Source organism: Schistocerca nitens, chromosome 2 (genome assembly GCF_023898315.1).
Source record: "Schistocerca nitens isolate TAMUIC-IGC-003100 chromosome 2, iqSchNite1.1, whole genome shotgun sequence".
Lineage (NCBI taxonomy): Eukaryota > Metazoa > Arthropoda > Insecta > Orthoptera > Acrididae > Schistocerca > Schistocerca nitens.
The window spans coordinates 581,651,674-581,670,107 of record NC_064615.1 but is presented as its reverse complement, the minus strand read 5'-3'; the positions used below and the strand labels follow the sequence as shown (position 1 = coordinate 581,670,107).

At 39.6% G+C, this 18,434-nt stretch overlaps 1 protein-coding gene across 4 annotated transcripts in view; it reads right to left on the bottom strand.

Annotated features, from left to right (window-relative positions):
- Positions 1-18,434, bottom strand: part of LOC126236641 (phospholipid-transporting ATPase IF-like) — a 683,598-nt gene that overhangs the window by 64,261 nt on the left and 600,903 nt on the right. For all 4 annotated transcript variants that reach the window (XM_049946098.1, XM_049946097.1, XM_049946100.1 and 1 more), the window contains 3 exons: positions 14,765-14,907; positions 5,453-5,609; positions 5,258-5,360 (listed from right to left, as the gene is read on the bottom strand). In XM_049946098.1, the coding sequence (XP_049802055.1) occupies positions 5,258-5,360; positions 5,453-5,609; positions 14,765-14,907 (403 nt within the window). The remainder of the gene's footprint in view (positions 1-5,257; positions 5,361-5,452; positions 5,610-14,764; positions 14,908-18,434) is intronic.

The window sequence follows — 18,434 nt, the reverse complement described above, 5'->3', positions numbered from 1 at the left end:
ATGAGTTCATGTGTGGATTCGAACACTGACATTAAACTTGATATATATACATTTGTTTTCAGTTTTGTTTAAGTTTGTTCTGTATTCACAAGATGTGGAAGATGGACAGTTACTAACATGGATATGTACAGGTGTCCTCATCTAATAGCCTCTTCTGAGATGCTTTAGGTAGAAGTATGTCATCAGCCCAAGCTGCCTACTCCTCTTAGAATCTAGCTTCCTTCTTTGAAGACAGAGCCTTGACAGAGTTTTACATACACTTTCATAACATTTTCCTCCCTGACTGGCATGAGCTCCCTCTCTGTAGTTTGATCCTCGGCATGGCTTGGCTACTGGCCCACTGCATAACCAAGAACTCTGGAACTGGCACAAAAAGAGAAAAGTCTACCCATCCCTGCTCTATCGGACTGAGAACAGCAGACCATGCTGGCCAGTGTACTGTATTTACTCGAATCTAAGCTGCACTTTTTTTCCAGTTTTTGTAATCCAAAAAACTGCCTGCGGCTTAGAATCGAGTGCAAAGTAAGCGGAAGTTCTGAAAAATGTTGGTAGGTGCCGCCACAACTAACTTCTGCCGTCGAATATATGTAGCGCTACACAGGCATGCTTTGCAGGCACAAAGGTAAATACTGGCGCCAAAACCTCTGTGTCATTAAAAAAAATAAAAAAAAAGTGGAAGACAAGCTTTTTTCTCCACCTCGAGTTTCGACCACTACATTTTCATACATTATCCAATGAAGTAAATACAAATTCCATATTGTTCATCTTCGAATGTAGCAGCATTTCAATGTACTACGAAAATCCGACTGGCAAGACTGTTTGGGATGTTTGTCAATATGGCCAACTCTACATTCTGAATTTGTTCCTACCTGTGAGAAGAGATGGTTGCTGATAGGAACTTTTATGAATTGTGAATCACATGCAGTGTTCTCCTCACCATAAGATTAATACGAATATAAACATTTTGCCATGTATTGTTTTGTGTTTGCTGCTAAGTCATTTAAATCCTTTCTGCCTAATAAACTACAAAACTAGAGTGAGACAACAGCAAACGCGGAAGAATATACATATCATGTCATGTTTATATTCGTATTATTATGCCTAATAGTGATAGTCAGAAATGAAGCACGACAATTGATTAGAGTTTTAAATCTAAGATGACTCTAATTTCTGTGCAGAATGTAATGTACTAAAGAGGCGTCTGCAAAGATTTTCAAACGGAGGAAAATTTTTGCTAGACTCTCGTTCAGAACATCTTCTATCATACGCAGTCTATCATTTGGTTCTTGTTGATCATTATCAAAGAAAGCAGCAGTGTGAGTAACAACAAATAGCAGTCTCTTGACATTGTTTTGCCAATGAGACGATTCCTCTCTCTTTTATTTATTGTAAGCGGCAGTAGCGCGCACAAAAACAAGCCATGCCGCGAGCGGCGACAGGCCGTAAACGCTCATTATCAGAATGCGACAAACAGTGCAGGACCCAGTACAGTAATGCATTTTCAGCTTAGAGTGATGTAAACACCTATAACAAAGAGAACGGCACTTATCAGATCAAAGAAAAATAAGCAATCGATTCAAACCAGACGAAGCATGTGAAAAAGGAAGGGTACCCGTATAAATATGGATGGAGCGCCTGACACATAGCAATGGCTACCTGGTAAAGCTTAACTGCTAAGCTCATGACTCGAACGAAACTACTGTAGCTGTATCGTCATTCATTCAACCTAAATTGTGTCTCATATTACAATAGACCAACTTTGTTTCGATATGGAGGTGCGGCCTAAAACTTTTCTCTCCCCCTGAATTTCGAGTCTCAAATTTCAGGTGCAGCTTAGATTCGGGCAAAATTTTTTTCCTTGATTTAGAGTCTCATTTTTCAGGTGCGGCTTAGATTCAAGTGCAGCTTAGATTCGAGTAAATACGGTATATGGCAGATATCTTCATATGTGAAAATTCATTTATCAGTACTGCTTTGTAGGGATGGGGATTATCATCCCTTAAAAGGAGGCATGAGCTGTACGAAATTATGAAAAGTTGCATGTGTAAATGCATTAATTCATATCAGTAGCTCCATGCATTAAGGGCATGAATGAATTTATCTTTCCACAATGCTGAGAACACACAAAATAACTTGACCCATACCTTCACAAACAATGTGGTTAGGGAGGGGCAATGGTAATGGTGGCTGCGTTGTGAATGACCATCATGTGTTAAGGAAGGTGCAGTTTAACAGCTGAAGCCTAGGCACAAATGCATATCTCACATAATGTGTAAGTTACAGCTAGCAAATCTGCAAATGAGCATAACAGGTTATGTGAATATGAGCAATAATTCGACAAATATAGACACTCAAAGTCAATAGTTTCTCACTGGAGCACTTGAAATGAAATAGCCACACATGGTGCTGACAATGTAAAATAAAGAAAATATGTCATGTGGAAATTATGAGTCAACCACATGACAACCTGTTCATCTTTATTAACTAATAAAAATTTCTTTTCCTTTTCCCGCATCTTTCCCGAAGTAGTGAAACCTTGCAAGTACATGTAGCTATGTTTTCTCCCTCCTTTATCCTCTTTATTGTGCAGCTGGAAGTTTGTGGTTTCTGAAATCCTCTGAAGCACACTTTTAATGGTATTTTTGCTTTCTCGTTTGCCTCTTTGTATGACATAAATTCAGTGGCATTACACGTAATCACACTTTCCTGATTATGAAGAACTTTGCCTGCCCCTACAGTGCTTGGAGATTGCAGTGCCATGCTATGTAGTAAGAGAAAAGCGACAAGAAGTCTCTGAGTGTGCAGGTCAATGGGTGACAGTCAACTTTGGTGACTGCCCCTTTGGATCAAAAGAATGAACTCACCCAGCACTCAGAATGACAAAAACCTTTCTGTGAGGAGCTAGCTTGTTTTGCACGAGACCTCTTAACTCCCACTATCCCTCCAATCAAATGCACAATGAGAATAATTCTGAAATCAGAACCAGAATTTATCTGAGAAGAGTACATTCCTTCATTCAGTCATTCATTCGCAGTCACATACTGATATGCCTGATTTCTCAGTACATGAGTTTGTCTCTGCATTATTTAAAGACTTGGTGACTTTGGTCTTTAAATATGTCTGCTTGTGTCTGTATATGTGTGGATGGATATGTGCGTGTGTGCGAGTGTATACCTCTCCTTTTTTCCCCCTAAGGTAAGTCTTTCCGCTCCCGGGATTGGAATGACTCCTTACCCTCTCCCTTAAAACCCACATCCTTTCGTCTTTCCCTCTCCTTCCCCTCTTTCCTGATGAGGCAACAGTTTGTTGTGAAAGCTTGAATTTTGTGTGTGTGTTTGTGTTTGTTTGTGTGTCTATCGACCTGCCAGCACTTTCGTTCAGTAAGTCACATCATCTTTGTTTTTACATATATTTTTCCCACGTGGAATGTTTCCCTCTATTTTTATGCTGCTTGTGAGATGTCTGCTTGTGTCTGTATATGTGTGGATGGATATGTGCGTGTGTGCGAGTGTATACCTGTCCTTTTTTCCCCCTAAGGTAAGTCTTTCCGCTCCCGGGATTGGAATGACTCCTTATCCTCTCCCTTAAAACCCACATCCTTTCGTCTTTCCCTCTCCTTCCCCTCTTTCCTGATGAGGCAACAGTTTGTTGCGAAAGCTTGAATTTTGTGTGTGTGTTTGTGTTTGTTTGTGTGTCTATCGACCTGCCAGCGCTTTCGTTCGGTAAGTCACATCATCTTTGTTTTTACATATATTTTTCCCACGTGGAATGTTTCCCTCTATTTTTATGCTGCTTGTGAGATGTCTGCTTGTGTCTGTATATGTGTGGATGGATATGTGTGTGTGTGCGAGTGTATACCCGTCCTTTTTTCCCCCAAGGTAGGTCTTTCCGCTCCCGGGATTGGAATGACTCCTTACATTCTCCCTTAAAACCCACATCCTTTCGTCTTTCCCTCTCCTTCCCTCTTTCCTGATGAGGCAACAGTTTGTTGCGAAAGCTTGAATTTTGTGTGTATGTTTGTGTTCGTTTGTGTGTCTGTCGACCTGCCAGCACTTTCATTTGGTAAGTCACATCATCTTTGTTTTATATATATATATATGTGTGTGTGTGTGTGTGTGTGTGTGTGTGTGTGTGTGTGTGTGTGTGTGTTCTCCCCTGAGTGGAATGTGTAGCCAAACCAAGGCTTTGGTACACAATTTAGCATGATCCTGCAACTCCTTAAACAACTGTAAGTTTTGCTGGCTATCCTTCCTGCCTTTCTTCCTTCCTCCTGCTTTAGCCTATTATTTCAATGGGGTTAAACTTACTACCAACTTCCCCCCCCCCCCCCCCCCCCCCTCCATCCATGTGTGCTCATTCTTTCTGCATCTAGAATGGTAAAATGTGGTATTATGCTACAAAGTATTTGCATGGATATGGAAAACTGTCTAAAAACCACATCCAGGTCAGCTGGTACACTGCCAGCCCCATTGTTGATCAGTGTGGCATATTCAATCCAGGGCTGGCACACCTCTCAGAGTCCCAGGATGAGGCACTTTAATGGGATCAGCTATCTGGGAAGGTTTGCTGAGTATCTTCCTCTAGAAATAATTGTATTTCATTGTACTGTTAGTGCCAGATGTTGGTCATGTTGTGCAGTGGTTAGTTTTGCTCAACCTTATATTAGTCAGTGATGAACATTTATTGCAATTTTTCAGAAATGTCACACAAGCGTTTAAATTATAGTTTGTGCACTTTCATCATGGGAGGACTTTCGGTCTGTTTCACGATGTCAAGGGACTCTGCCTTGTAATATAGGTCCAAACTAGGTGTCTGTTATATTAGATCATGAACTTAGACAAAGGACTACACTCTGCTCACAGTCAATACACAAACACAACTGAGATACTGTGTTTCTTTTTTTGTCTTTGAATTACCTGTTTTTCACATTAGGAAGTACTGCTTCCCTATCACAATGTACATTTCTGGTTTGTGTGCGATTCCTGGCAGCCATTGACAATTATATCTCACTTTTTCTCTTTCGATTTTCATCTTCCTCAACTTTACTTAAACATTGGACAACAGTATACTGTATATATGTTTTGCAAGTGATAACCATCACTCATTCTTTAAAATGATTACTTAATGATTTAAAAATACATATCACTTAGAAAATATGTGAAGTAGCAGATGCTACAAAAAAAGAAAACATGACACAGCATGCAATATTTGCATATATTTAAGATCATAGTATCAACTAGTTGGAAGATATCCTTACCAATTCCCACATGTGCTTCCTGTATCATGGAAACGTCATTAGCACCATCACCTATTGCAGCTGTGACAGGTTTCATAGGAGAATATTTCATTAACTGCACAACCTAGAAACCAATGATTAAAATAATTTTTTAACAGTACGTGAAAATGGAACCATAGCCAATATCATATCATTTTAGAGATTAATTTATTATACCTCACACTTCTGCAGGGGTGACATCCTGCAGCAAATAACTGCAGTACATGCTGTACATATTTCTCTAAAAGTTTCTGGGTGTCTAAGGGCATATCTCAGGCTCACTCCATCAACAACCAGTCCAAATTGTTTATGTCTTTCAGCATAAATTTGTGCCCTGTAAAGCAGATTGTAAAACTATCAGATGATTGCAAGGACAACAACTGTATAAAATAGACTTTACTTCAACAGTTAAGGTGGCAGATGGCACAGAAAATAACATCAGAGAGAAAATTGTACAAGCAATCAAAGTTTTCGTTAAATTTTGTTGTTGTTCAGGACAGTTAGCAATAAAAACATTTGTGCCACATGACAGGTGTAAAGTCGTTTAAAGTATGATGAAAAGAAACATGCCAGAAGATGGTGGTATTTCCACAGAAATGGTTAAAGCCAGAGGCAGAGTAAAACAAAAAGAATTTGCAAAATTATGTTCAGAATATGGAGAATGTGGAGAAACACAATTAACCACAGCTGAAACAATACTATAGTTGCTCCACTTCACGAAAAAGGAAGCACACAAGACATAAAAAACAAACAAATTAAAAACAAAGATGATGTGACTTACCAAACGAAAGCGCTGGCAGGTTGATAGACACACAAACAAACACAAACATACACACAAAATTCAAGCTTTCGCAACCAACGGTTGCTTCATCAGGAAAGAGGGAAGGAGAGGGAAAGACGAAAGGATGTGGGTTTTAAGTGAGAGGGTAAGGAGTCATTCCAATCCCGGGAGTGGAAAGACTAACCTTAGGGGGAAAAAAGGACAGTATATACAGACAAATGTCTGCCTGTGTCCGTACACATGCTGACGGATACGTGCGCGTGCGCAAGTATACACCTGTCCCCCCCCACCCTCCCCCCCAATAAAAGCCCCCCACCCCCGGGACCGGAACAACTCCCCACCCTCTCCCCCAAAACCCACATCCCCCCGTCCCACCCCCTCCCCCGCGACGAAGCAACCGCTGACCGCGAAAGCTTGAACCCCGTGTGCGTGTCCGTGTGTCCATCAACGTGCCAACGCCCCCGCCCGGCAAGTCACATCATCTTTGTGTGTGTTTGTCCATATATATATGGATATAATAGAGGGAAACAATCCACATGGGAAAAATATATCTAAAAACAAAGATGATGCGACCCAACAAACGAAAGCGCCGGCAGGTCGATAGACACACAAACAAACACAAACACACACACAAAACTCAAGCCCCCGCAACCAACGGTCACCCCACCAGGAAAGAGGGAAGGAGAGGGGAAAGACAAAAGGATGTGGGCCCCAAGGGAGAGGCAAGGAGCCACCCTAATCCCGGGAGCGGAAAGACCCACCCCAGGGGGAGAAAAGGACAGGCACGCACCCGCACACACACCCGCATCCAACCGCACACACACAGACACAAGCAAACATTTGTAAAGGCAAAGAGTTTCGGCAGAGATGTCAGTCGAGGCAGAAGTACAGAGCCAAAGATGTTGTTGAAAGACAGGTGAGGTATGAGCGGTGGCAACTTATGGTTACAAGGATGGTTTCTGGGGGTAACAGATTGGGTAAGAATTCCAGGCGTTCAAGAAAGTGGTTGGTGTCTTTGATGAAGGATGGGAGACTGCATGTAATGGGTTGAAGGTGTTGATCTACATAGGCAGAGATATGTTCTGTGGGGGCTTGGTAACCAGCTACAACGGGGCAGCTGGGATGATTGGGTTTGTGAATTTTAGGAAGAAGGTAGAAGGTAGGGATGCAGGGTGTCGGTGGGGTCAGTAGGTTGATGGAGTCAGGTGAAAGGTTTTGTAGGGGGTCTAAGGTTCTGAGGATTCCTTGAAGCTCCGCCTAGACATCAGGAATAGGATTACCTTGGCAAACTTTGTATGTGGTGTTGTCTGAAAGCTGACGCAGTCCCTCAGCCACATACTCCCGACGATCAAGTACCACGGTCGTGGAACCCTTGTCCGCCGGAAGAATGACGATGGATCGGTCAGCCTTCAGATCACGGATGGCCTGGTCTTCAGCAGTGGTGATGTTGGGAGTAGGATTAAGGTTTTTTAAGAAGGATTGAGAGGCAAAGCTGGAAGTCAGAAATTCCTGGAAGGTTTGGAGAGGGTGATTTTGAGGAAGAGGAGGTGGGTCCCGCTGTGACGGAGGACGGAACTCGTTCCAGGGAGGGTTCACTTTGGATAGTGTCTTGGATCATTAGGAGTAGGATTAGGATCATTTTTCTTCATGGCAAAGTGATATTTCCAGCAGAGAGTACGAGTGTAGGACAGTAAATCTTTGACAAGGGTTGTTTGGTTGAATCTGGGAGTGGGGCTGAAGGTGAGGCCTTTGGATAGGAGAGAGGTTTCGGATTGGGAGAGAGGTTTGGAGGAAAGGTTAACTACTGAATTAGGGTGTTGTGGTTTCAGATTGTGTTGACTGGAATTTTGAGGTTTTGGGGGGAGTGGAGCTGGAAGTGGGAGATTGAGTAGATGGGAGAGACTGGGTCTGTGTGCAATGAGAGGAGGTTGAGGTTTGTTGGAAAGGTTGTGAAGGGTGAGTAAGTTGCCTTTCTGGAGGTGGGAAACCAGGAGATTGGATAGCTTTTTGAGGTGGAGGGTGGCATGCTGTTCTAATTTGCGGTTGGCCTGTAAGAGGATGCTCTGAACAGCTGGTGTGGATGTGGGAGAGGAAAGACTGAGGACTTTTATTAAGGATAGGAGTTGACGGGTGTGTTCATTGGCTGAGTTGATGTGTAGGTGAAGGATTAGGTGGGTGAGGGCAATGGATTCATCAGTTTGGAATTGGTATAGGGACTGATGGAAAGAAGGGTTGCAGGCAGAGATGGGAACTTTAAGTGTGAGGCCTTTGGGGGTAATTCCAAATGTCAGACAAGCCTGAGAAAATAAAATATGGGAGCGTAACCTGGCTAGGGCGAAGGCATGTTTGCGGAGGGAATTTAATAAAACTTAATGGGGTCGTTGTGGGGGTGTTGTGAGGGGTGACATGGTATTAGAAGGTGGAAAGTGTAACATGAGGCTGAAATGAAAATGAAAATAAAAATATATGGGGAGAGATGAAGGTGAACTAGAAAGCAACTGGAGATCTGGGGTGAAAAAAGGCGAAAAAGTGTTGGTTAAAGCTGGGCTATGTCGATCCTGTGGTGAACTTGGGTTGGTAGACAACGATGTGCACAAAGGTTAGGTGGTTGTGTTGCCGCCAAAACACGTTAAAGGGAGGAGAAATTCAGGAAAATTTCGAAAAAACTGCGTGTAAATGTATTAAAAGGAGTGGTTTTGTGGTGGCAGATTATGAAAATGAGGCTAACAATTGTCTGACGAAGAAATAATGACATTAAAACCTGTGGGAAGCGGCTAAAAATGATCATTGATGTGGGAAAAACGGAAATGGAAATAAAGCGAAAGTTATTAGAACCCGCCGAAATGGTTGTTTAATAGGTGAAAGGAACTGTTTGTGAACTAGAAACGGTGGATTTTATAGCAGCGGTAGTGTTGAAAGCGGAAAAAATATTTTTTTTTTGGATATGGTTTGGAAGTGGGTTATGTATTATTGGTATATATAGGGCGGATAAAATTGTATAGTAGATTACGATAAAAAGGAGAAGGTGAATACAAAGTGAAACAAGTGGCAAAAACAGAGAGAGAAAATAAGACAACAGAAAAGATTTCGAAATGCAACAGTGACAATAACAAACGTAATTGTTGGGTTCAAATTAATGATATGGATATAATAGAGGGAAACATTCCACGTGGGAAAAATATATCTAAAAACAAAGATGATGTGACTCACCAAACGAAAGTGCCGGCAAGTCGACAGACACACAAACAAACACAAACATACACACAAAATTCAAGCCCCTGCAACCAACGGCCGCCCCACCAGGAAAGAGGGAAGGAGAGGGAAAGACGAAACGATGTGAGTCCCAAGAAAGAGGGCAAGGAGCCACCCCAATCCCGGGAGTGGAAAGACCCACCTTAGGGGGAAAAAAGGGCAGTATATACAGACAAATGTCTGCCTCTGTCTGTACATGCGCGGACGGATACGTGCGCTTGCGCAAGTGTACACCCCCCCCCCCCCAGGCAAGTCCCCCCGCCCCCTGGACTGGAACGACTCCCCCCCCTCCCCCCCCAAAAACCAACATACTTCCCCCCCCACCCCCCGTGCGTGTCCATGTGTCCATCAATATGCCAACGCCCCCACCCGGCAAGTCACATCATCTTTGTGTGTGTGTGTCCATATATATATGGATATAATAGAGGGAAACATTCCATGTGGGAAAAATATATCTAAAAACAAAGATGATGCGACCCACCAAACGTCAATGAAAGTATCTGTCCGCGCGTGTACGGACACAGGCAGACATTTGTCTGTATATACTGTCCTTTTTTGCCCCTAAGGTGGGTCTTTCTGCTCCCAGGATTGGGGTGGCTCCTTGCCCTCTCACTTGGGACCCACATCCTTTCGTCTTTCCCTCTCCTTCCCTCTTTCCTGGTGGGGCGGCCGTTGGTTGCGGGGGCTTGAATTTTGTGTGTATGTTTGTGTTTGTTTGTGTGTCTATCGACCTGCGAGCGCTTTCGTTTGGTAAGTCACATCATCTTTGTTTTTAGATATGTTTTTAGATATATTTTTCCCACGTGGAATGTTTCCCTCTATTATAAACAAATTAAAAATATATATAAATTAGAATCTTAGAATTTTAATGCACAGTGTAATTTCTAAGGAGTCCTATTCTTTCTCCATTCAAATATTGCATTATAAACATAATCAATATAATGCCATTGAGCAAATAAACAGTGAAGTTACCATGGAACAATACTATTCAACAACTGCTTAATAATCACAACTAAAGAGATAAGCCACAACCAAAACCATTCACAAATGACCAAGATGGTTCAGCCAAAGATGGATAAATATCTAACAAGGTTGAGGCCGAGAGGATTATGGAAACATAGGATATATTTTATGGAGAGTTCCCACCTGTGCAATTCAGAAAAGCTGGTGTTGGTGGGAAGAATCCATGTGGCACAGGCTGTGAAGCAGTCATTGAAATGAAGGATGTCATGTTGGGCAGTGTGCTCAGCAACAAGGTGGTCCACTTGTTTCTTGGTCACAGTTTGTCGGTGGCCATTCATGCGGACAGACAGCTTGTTGGTTGTCATGCCCACATAGAATGCGGCACAATTGTTGCAGCTTATCTTGTTGATTACATGGCTGGTTTCACAGATAGCTCTGCCTTTGATGGGATAAGTGATGTTTGTGACTGGACTGGAACAGGTGGTGGTGGGAGCAGAGGTTGTCTTGAGATGGATGAGTATATTGTGTAGATTTAGTGAAATGAGAAATGTCCTGCCCACTATCCTTCCCACCCCTCCCACTGTGGTATTCCATTGTCCACCGAAACTACACAATATGCTTGTCCATCCCTAAAGAACTCCTGCTGCCACCCCCTTACCTCATGGCTCATATCCCTGTAACATACCTAGATACAAGACCTGTCTCATAATTCCTCCCACCACCACCTACTCCAGTCCGGTCACAAACATCACCTATCTCATCAAAGGCAGGGCTACCTGTGAAACCAGTCATGTAATCTACAAGCTAAGCTGCAACCAATGTGCTGCATTGTATGTGGGCATGACAACCAACAAGCTTTCTGTCTGATTGAAACAAGTGGACCACCCTGTTGCTGAGCACACAGCCTAACATGACAGCCTTCATTTCAATGACTGCTTCACAGCCTGTGCCATATGGATCCTTACCACCAACGCCAGCACAGGTGGGAACTCTCCCTGCAATATATCCTACATTCCCTTAATATGTAAATCATACTTCAGTTTTGAGATACCATCCACAAAGCAATTCCTATGAAACAGTCATGCATGAGCTACACGGGTTATGCAAAACCTATTATGCGAATGGACATTCAAGGTGGATGAAACTAGTAAAAGAGTTTGAAAATGTACTGAATGAGCTGCCACTCTCCATTGCAAAAGTCTGTCCCGTGGAAACCATACGAGGACGAGTAGAAGGAGAACAAATTCTGAGGTGGGTTGAATGGCCAGAACAGAATGCTAATATTCAACCATTACCATATAATAATATTAAGGAATTACTAATATGGGAGGCAGGGGAAAGACAAAAGAAATGGGAGAGAGGTACCCCAATGCCATACAAGATGGGAGATTCAGGTTTGGTTAAAATAATAAGAAAAGCATTAAAAGTGAGAAAGCCACAAGCAAATTCTGCTGATTAAAACGCCACACCTAACAGCAGTAATAGACCTATCAACTGTCCCAGATACACAGAAAGATAAAGGCATGTGTAACATTCAAGATTAAATACCATTTTTAACTGAATGGGACAATAACAACAAATAGAAATCACCTTGTTCAAAATTTTTTGTATAAGAAGTATATTCCACATCTTATATATAACATGCAATATTAGGTTGGGCAGTGAACAAGCAGTCTATTTTAAATTTTTCTAAAAGAATTTTTACCCAAATGGTGACAAGTGTGGATTGGAATAAAAGCCCTGGGAAAAGGAAGACTGTTGTCAGTGTTGAAGGTTTTGTACCTGTTATCCTTGTATGAGTAATTTCTAAGGTGTAGTTAATTTTGTGAAATTTCTATTAGTACAGGCCCTGGTAGCAGGAATTATTACAGTGGTTAGCAACAAGACTGCACAATACATGCATGATATAATAGCCACACAATCCAGCCCAACAATACTTAAATAATAAATACTGAACTTAAAATTTGTCTTTGGATTATAGAGTAAGAATTTTTTTTACACTGTAATGTTAAGTTTCATAGGGGATTTTTTTCTTTTCTTTCCTAACCACACCTGGGGAGGGTTTATATAGGAAGGCAGCTGTAGTTTGAGCAAGTTGTGTATGCTGGCTATGAGACAGTACTGTAATATAATTGGAAAAATATGTTTTGTGTTATTATACTAATCTTAAATGTAGACATTTTAGGATTGGTGTGAAACACTTTAATAACCATTAAAAAAAACAGCTTGATCAGAATATTACCAAATATAAAATGAAGTTTAAATATTTCATAGGACGAATGAGGTATCTATTTTATTTGTTTTCTTAATTGCCTATTTGGTCCCTTTCGCAGCATGATATGATAGTAAAAAAAATGTATACTGAACAACAGTCCAACAGTTATAATGTTAATAAATGAAGTTGTTTTCACATTAATTTATTATTTGTTTTAATGCTTGTCCATAGATATGGGGTAGCAAGTCAGAGGGTATGACACTTTCTGCTATTTTGTTGGTAACAATTTCAAGAAAGGGAACCATTTGATTAATAGGACAATCCTATACCAGCTTGATGTATAAATGAACTAGTGTACATAGTTGTTTGTTTTGATAAAATTGAGTACGAAGAATATTTCAAGGGTTGGAACAGTCCTTATCATGTATGAAGTTTTGTTGTAGAGCACATTCTGTTGTGGTTGTTCTGTTTGTATGCTGAGGTATTCCTTATGGGCTATGTACGATAACAAGGACCGTAGTGCTGCACTTGACATCATCATAAGTGCAGCAAAGACTGCTGCACCATATGTGGATCCGAGGAATAACAGTGACCTGAATATAGTATACTGCAATTTCAATATATGGAATCCTTTTGTAACAACACTTCTCATTTTAATTGGTGGAATCTCAGAGTCTAAACCAGACATCAGCATTACATAAGGACAGATACTAATGATTAATCTGTTGCCTGATCTTCATTCGACTTGTCATAAAGTCTGACTTTAACTCCAAGTTGTCAGAATACTGATTTAATAAATGTTGACACTGAATCAAGACCTAAGAAGAATACATCAAGTTGGGAATTTGATGACTAATACAAGACAGATGTCTAGTGTACTTGTAACAAACATATTGACCAAACTCTTGCAGTATGATGCTATCCTTTTTGTTTTCATCTTTCTGGGTAAGCATAGCTCCTACCACATAGTTCTAAATTTATGGCTCTTTTGTACAATATACATGCCACAAGCTTTGGGACATGGGCCAGTTATGGGCCAAAATTTAACTGAACAACTAAAATAGTCTGCAGACTCAACAGTGCTTATATGTGGGGTACCCTTTTCTCAGTCTCATGCCACCTTCTGGAATGTTAACATCCACCTCATTTATGGCAAACTCTATTTTTAAGCACAAGTTAGTCCCTCTAACAAACAATAATGGCTAAACTTTGACATAGTTCTTTGAGATAGTTCTTGACGCACTGTGTTCACATTTGCATCCATTCCAATATTGATTCCATTCAAGGATACACACTTGATGTCATCACTGCCTTCAGTTCTTATAATTATATCTTGTGTCTAATTTACAGGATCCTATAACCACTACATTAGTCTCATTATTATTAAGGCTTCACTAATCTCACAAAAGGGCAAGTATCACCTATGACATGATAAAAGTCATATGTCAACTTAATGTAAATGTTAGCAGTTGAGTTTCCTCTTGAGTGTCCTCCACGATATGATGTAATGCACAATTTTGCTATCTAATTCTTGAATAATCCCCATTTTGACCTGTCTTTTCACTTTGTATACCTAATGAAGAAACCTGTGTTTTGAAAAGTAAGATTTTTTTCTCGCATTTGCATTGTGTGAATGTCAGCTGCAGTTGAACGACTAAAATTTTTTATTTGATGTAGTTTCATTCTGTTGATTCAATTTCTATATAGACTATAAGGTGGTTCAAAGTCTTTGCATTTAACATTGAGGGTGAGATCGCATAATGAGGTAAAACTTTCATTGGAGACAAAATGTGCACTGACACTACCTGGCAATGCTGGTATCTCTTACAGAAGTTATGCCCCAAAGAGGCAGCAGAACATAGGCACTCTGCAACATTCATATGAAATGATTGTTGCCTACAATCTAGATATCTGATTCACATGAAAGAGGGTAAACAAAGCTTCTAAAATATCTTTCACTGATTAGAAACACTGATTCTTAAGGCTTATTTGTTGAAAATCAGTCTACCAATTTACTGGGATAGGTATTCCACAGATGAAGCACAGGTTAGTAGACACTGCTAGTTTAGTGATATCTTGTTGTCCATGGGAAGTGTCAGTGAACATTTGATCTCTAACAAAAATTGTTCACTAAGATGTGATCTATCACCTCTAGTCAATTTATGCAAGGACTCTGAAACATGTTGTGCATATTTTAGCAATTGTAGTGCTTAGTCACAAATATATAAATGAACTATCAGGATATTGAAGCAAAGGTGTATGAACACATATACTTTACCTGAATAAGGCAAGTGTGGCTTGGCAGGATTCATCTGATCTTTGTTCAGTAAGGGACAGTTGCATAGTACCAGCCTTGAAGTGACCACAAGAGTAAGAGATGTTTACTGCTGTCTCTACTTTATCACCCGTCAATATCCATACCTGAAAAATTACAGTTTTCTCTGTATTTTACATCTATCTTAATCGCTTTGTTTTTAATAACTTCTTGTTCCAAAGTAGATTACTCTATACATTTAAACAGACTGGATATAAATTTTATTTCTGTAAACGTAAGGTCATATAAATACAGGTGTGCTCTTACAGAAAAATTTCTCCTACTACAACACATGAAAATATATAATTATATACATAATATATACATATACGTACACTTTTTTCAAATATTACTGTGTGATAGCAACAAATATTTATTTGGACAAACTGGCTTTGTGAAACCACAGCCTCCTCATAAGAGCACTCATTATTTTATTATATATAATACACTACAGTTATTTTCACTGTAAACAGCGCACACTGATCATGTGGCCTAGTGTGTAACATCACATGATCATGTGGCCTAGTGTGTAATATCACATCACAACTACATGCTCACTCAGGTTACATCCTTTCTCTCTCCCTGCTTACTGACATGCCCATGTTGTCATCTGGTTAACAGCATGGAAGTCTTCAACTTCTCAACCATTTAACTTACACCTACAGAGAGAAGTTGGGGAGTACCACTTACAAAGGACAGATGGGGAATATACAGCGGATCAAATAGAAGAAACACTTTTTATCTAGGGGAAAATATGTATCTGAGTAGAAGATTTATCTCACTTTATTAATGAAACTGATGGTGAACTCATACTTCATGGTATGCTGATCATAAGCAAAATAAATTCTCACAACAGTTTCTTTCTTTTATAGAAATAGCAAGGACTATTTATGCATCATGTAATAAATACTATTTTCTGTTCCTGCAAAACACTTCCATTAGCACTAAAACTTATATGCCTATTGCTACATTTTCTAAGAATTTAAATGTATGAAGTATGTCAACAATTTAACTTGCTAATAATGTCAGTAAATAGCTCTTAAGGTAAAAAAATCCAGAACTTAATTTCTTGCAAACATGTTCAGTCCATTTTAATTGATCATCATTTTGAATGTCTAGGAAATTTATACAAAGAGTTTGATTGATTTCTTGATTTTTAACTTCCTTTCCAGGGGCTTCAACATGGTTCTGAAACTGCACAAAATTCTTTTATGGATATTCAGAGTTAAAACATTTGCTGTAAATTTTTTGCACACCTGTTTTATTACTGATTTGATTGTAGCCTTGATTGGGACAATCCTATCATCAACAAATTACAACTATGTGTTAGGCCAGTACACAACCAGACACACCTGCAATTTGTGCACATTATTCATCTACATGAGCCATCTAGGCATACCTCATAGATCAGCTAACAGCTCCTATATTTTACCACCTCTCTCCTTCTTTTCCAACCTCTGTAGTTACTCTTTGCAAAGTCAGGTCTGTAGTGCAATCATAATTTGGACTGATAACATTTAAGAAAGAATGACTATTTCACACACTTGAAGTCATTACTGGATTGAAATATTTTATTGTGTGTCAAGAATTCACAGCACTGACTATTTGCAGCAAGTTAAAACTGTATTTAGGCTGTAACTTGAATCCGAGCACCTGTGACTCTCATTTAAACTAGAATAAAGGTAATAGTATGTTGAAGCTGCATGTTGGTTCACATCATTTTTCCAAAATTTTTTAGAAGGTGTGTATAGAATCTCACCATAGGAACAATAATACCCTCAGAAAGTCAGTGTGGGTTTCAGAAGAGTTCCTTTACTGCAATCTACCTAAGGCATTTGAGTGGGTGAATTACAGTGCTTTCCTAGATAAATTGAAGTTTTATGGGACTGACGGTATAGCCAACCAATGGATAATGTCATATTGAACCAAAAGAATGCACAAAGTTGTACTTAGTAATTCAACCAATATAGTCTGTGGATGTAATTCTGACTGGAGAGAGAAATCAAGTTTTGGGTCCCCAAGGCTCAGTCTTCAGTTCATAATAGTTCCTCATATATGTTAACAATCTTCCGACTAATATAAAGCTAGCAGAATTAGTTCTCTTTTGCAGATGACACTAGTATTGTAATCAATCCAAGCACACACATATAAATGGAATAAATGGTAAAAAAAAAAAGAAGTTTTAAAGGATCATTGACTGGTTTCCTGCAAATGTACTCACCTTCAATTTTAAAAAGATTTAACTTATTCAGCTCTGCACATCTAGGGGTAATAAGCCTATGGCAAGTGTGACACACGGAGAGGAAATAATAATAAATAGGGTGGAAACTTCAAAATCCTTGGGTGTCCATACTGATAAGAATTTAAACTGGAAAAAACCACATTTTAGAATTCCTTAAACAACTTAGAACCACTGCCAATCTTGCAGAGAGGCAAATCAGCAAGCTGACATATTTCCATTCAATAATGTCACATGGAATAATATTCTGGAGTAACTCATCTTTAAGAAAAGGAAACACACATGCACACACGCACACACACACACACACACACACACACACACACACACACACACACACACACACACACACACACACACACACTCATTCACAAATCAAGCACACCTCATGTGCACATGACCACTATCTCCAGCAGCTCGGTCCCAGCTGCCAGAGGTAGTGGTCATATGTGTGTAAGGTGTATTTGATTATGTGAATGAATGTGTATTTCCTTTTCTGAAGAAGGCTTTGGCTGAAAGCTAAATGCGTAACAGTCTTATTGTTATGTCTATATGCAACTCATCGTGTACTCTTTATGGTGTGCAGCAATCTATCCGTGTCCTTATATTGTTGATACTCCAACCTGGAGTTTTCATTGTTTCATCTCTAAGAAAGCAAGTCTTCATCGCTCAAAAATATGCTTCAAGAATAATATGTTGTGCTCACCCACTAATATCTAGTAGATATCAGTTTAAGGAGTTAAACATTCTGACAACTACTGCACAGTATATTTACTTCCCCCATTAAGTTTCTTGTAAATAATCCACTGAAGTTCAAAAGGAACGATGATGCACATAATTACAATACCATAAGGGAAAATGACATTCAGTTTTACATATTAAGGTTTTCTTTAACACAAAAAGATGTGGACGATCCTGTAACAAAACTTTTTAATCACTTATCCAGTGATATAAAATACCTGATAAACAGCAAAGTAAAATTTGAAAACAATCTGAAGTTTCTCTTGACAACTTCTTCTATTCCAGAGAAGAATTTCTATTATTTTAATGTGCAAAAGGTGGTGGGTGTGAATTACTGTATATTAAAAAAAGAAAAAGAAATATAAAATCAAACCTTGACAGACTCTGCTGATAATATTTCTCATTTCAAATTAGAGTTACACCTTCATCTGATAAGTGTTACGGCAAAAGGCATGTCCTTAATGCAAATGTGTCACCTTATACAGTAATGTGCTTTGGTCCAAACAATTAAAGGCTTGGCCCAGAAAAACCTTCAATGAATGCTAGAATTATTTTAAACAGAATTCAATTAATGAGTCTGAATATAGCCTTCTTTATAGAATATCCTTTACAAACGCCAAATTATGAATTTGAACTTCCTCGATACTTCTAAAG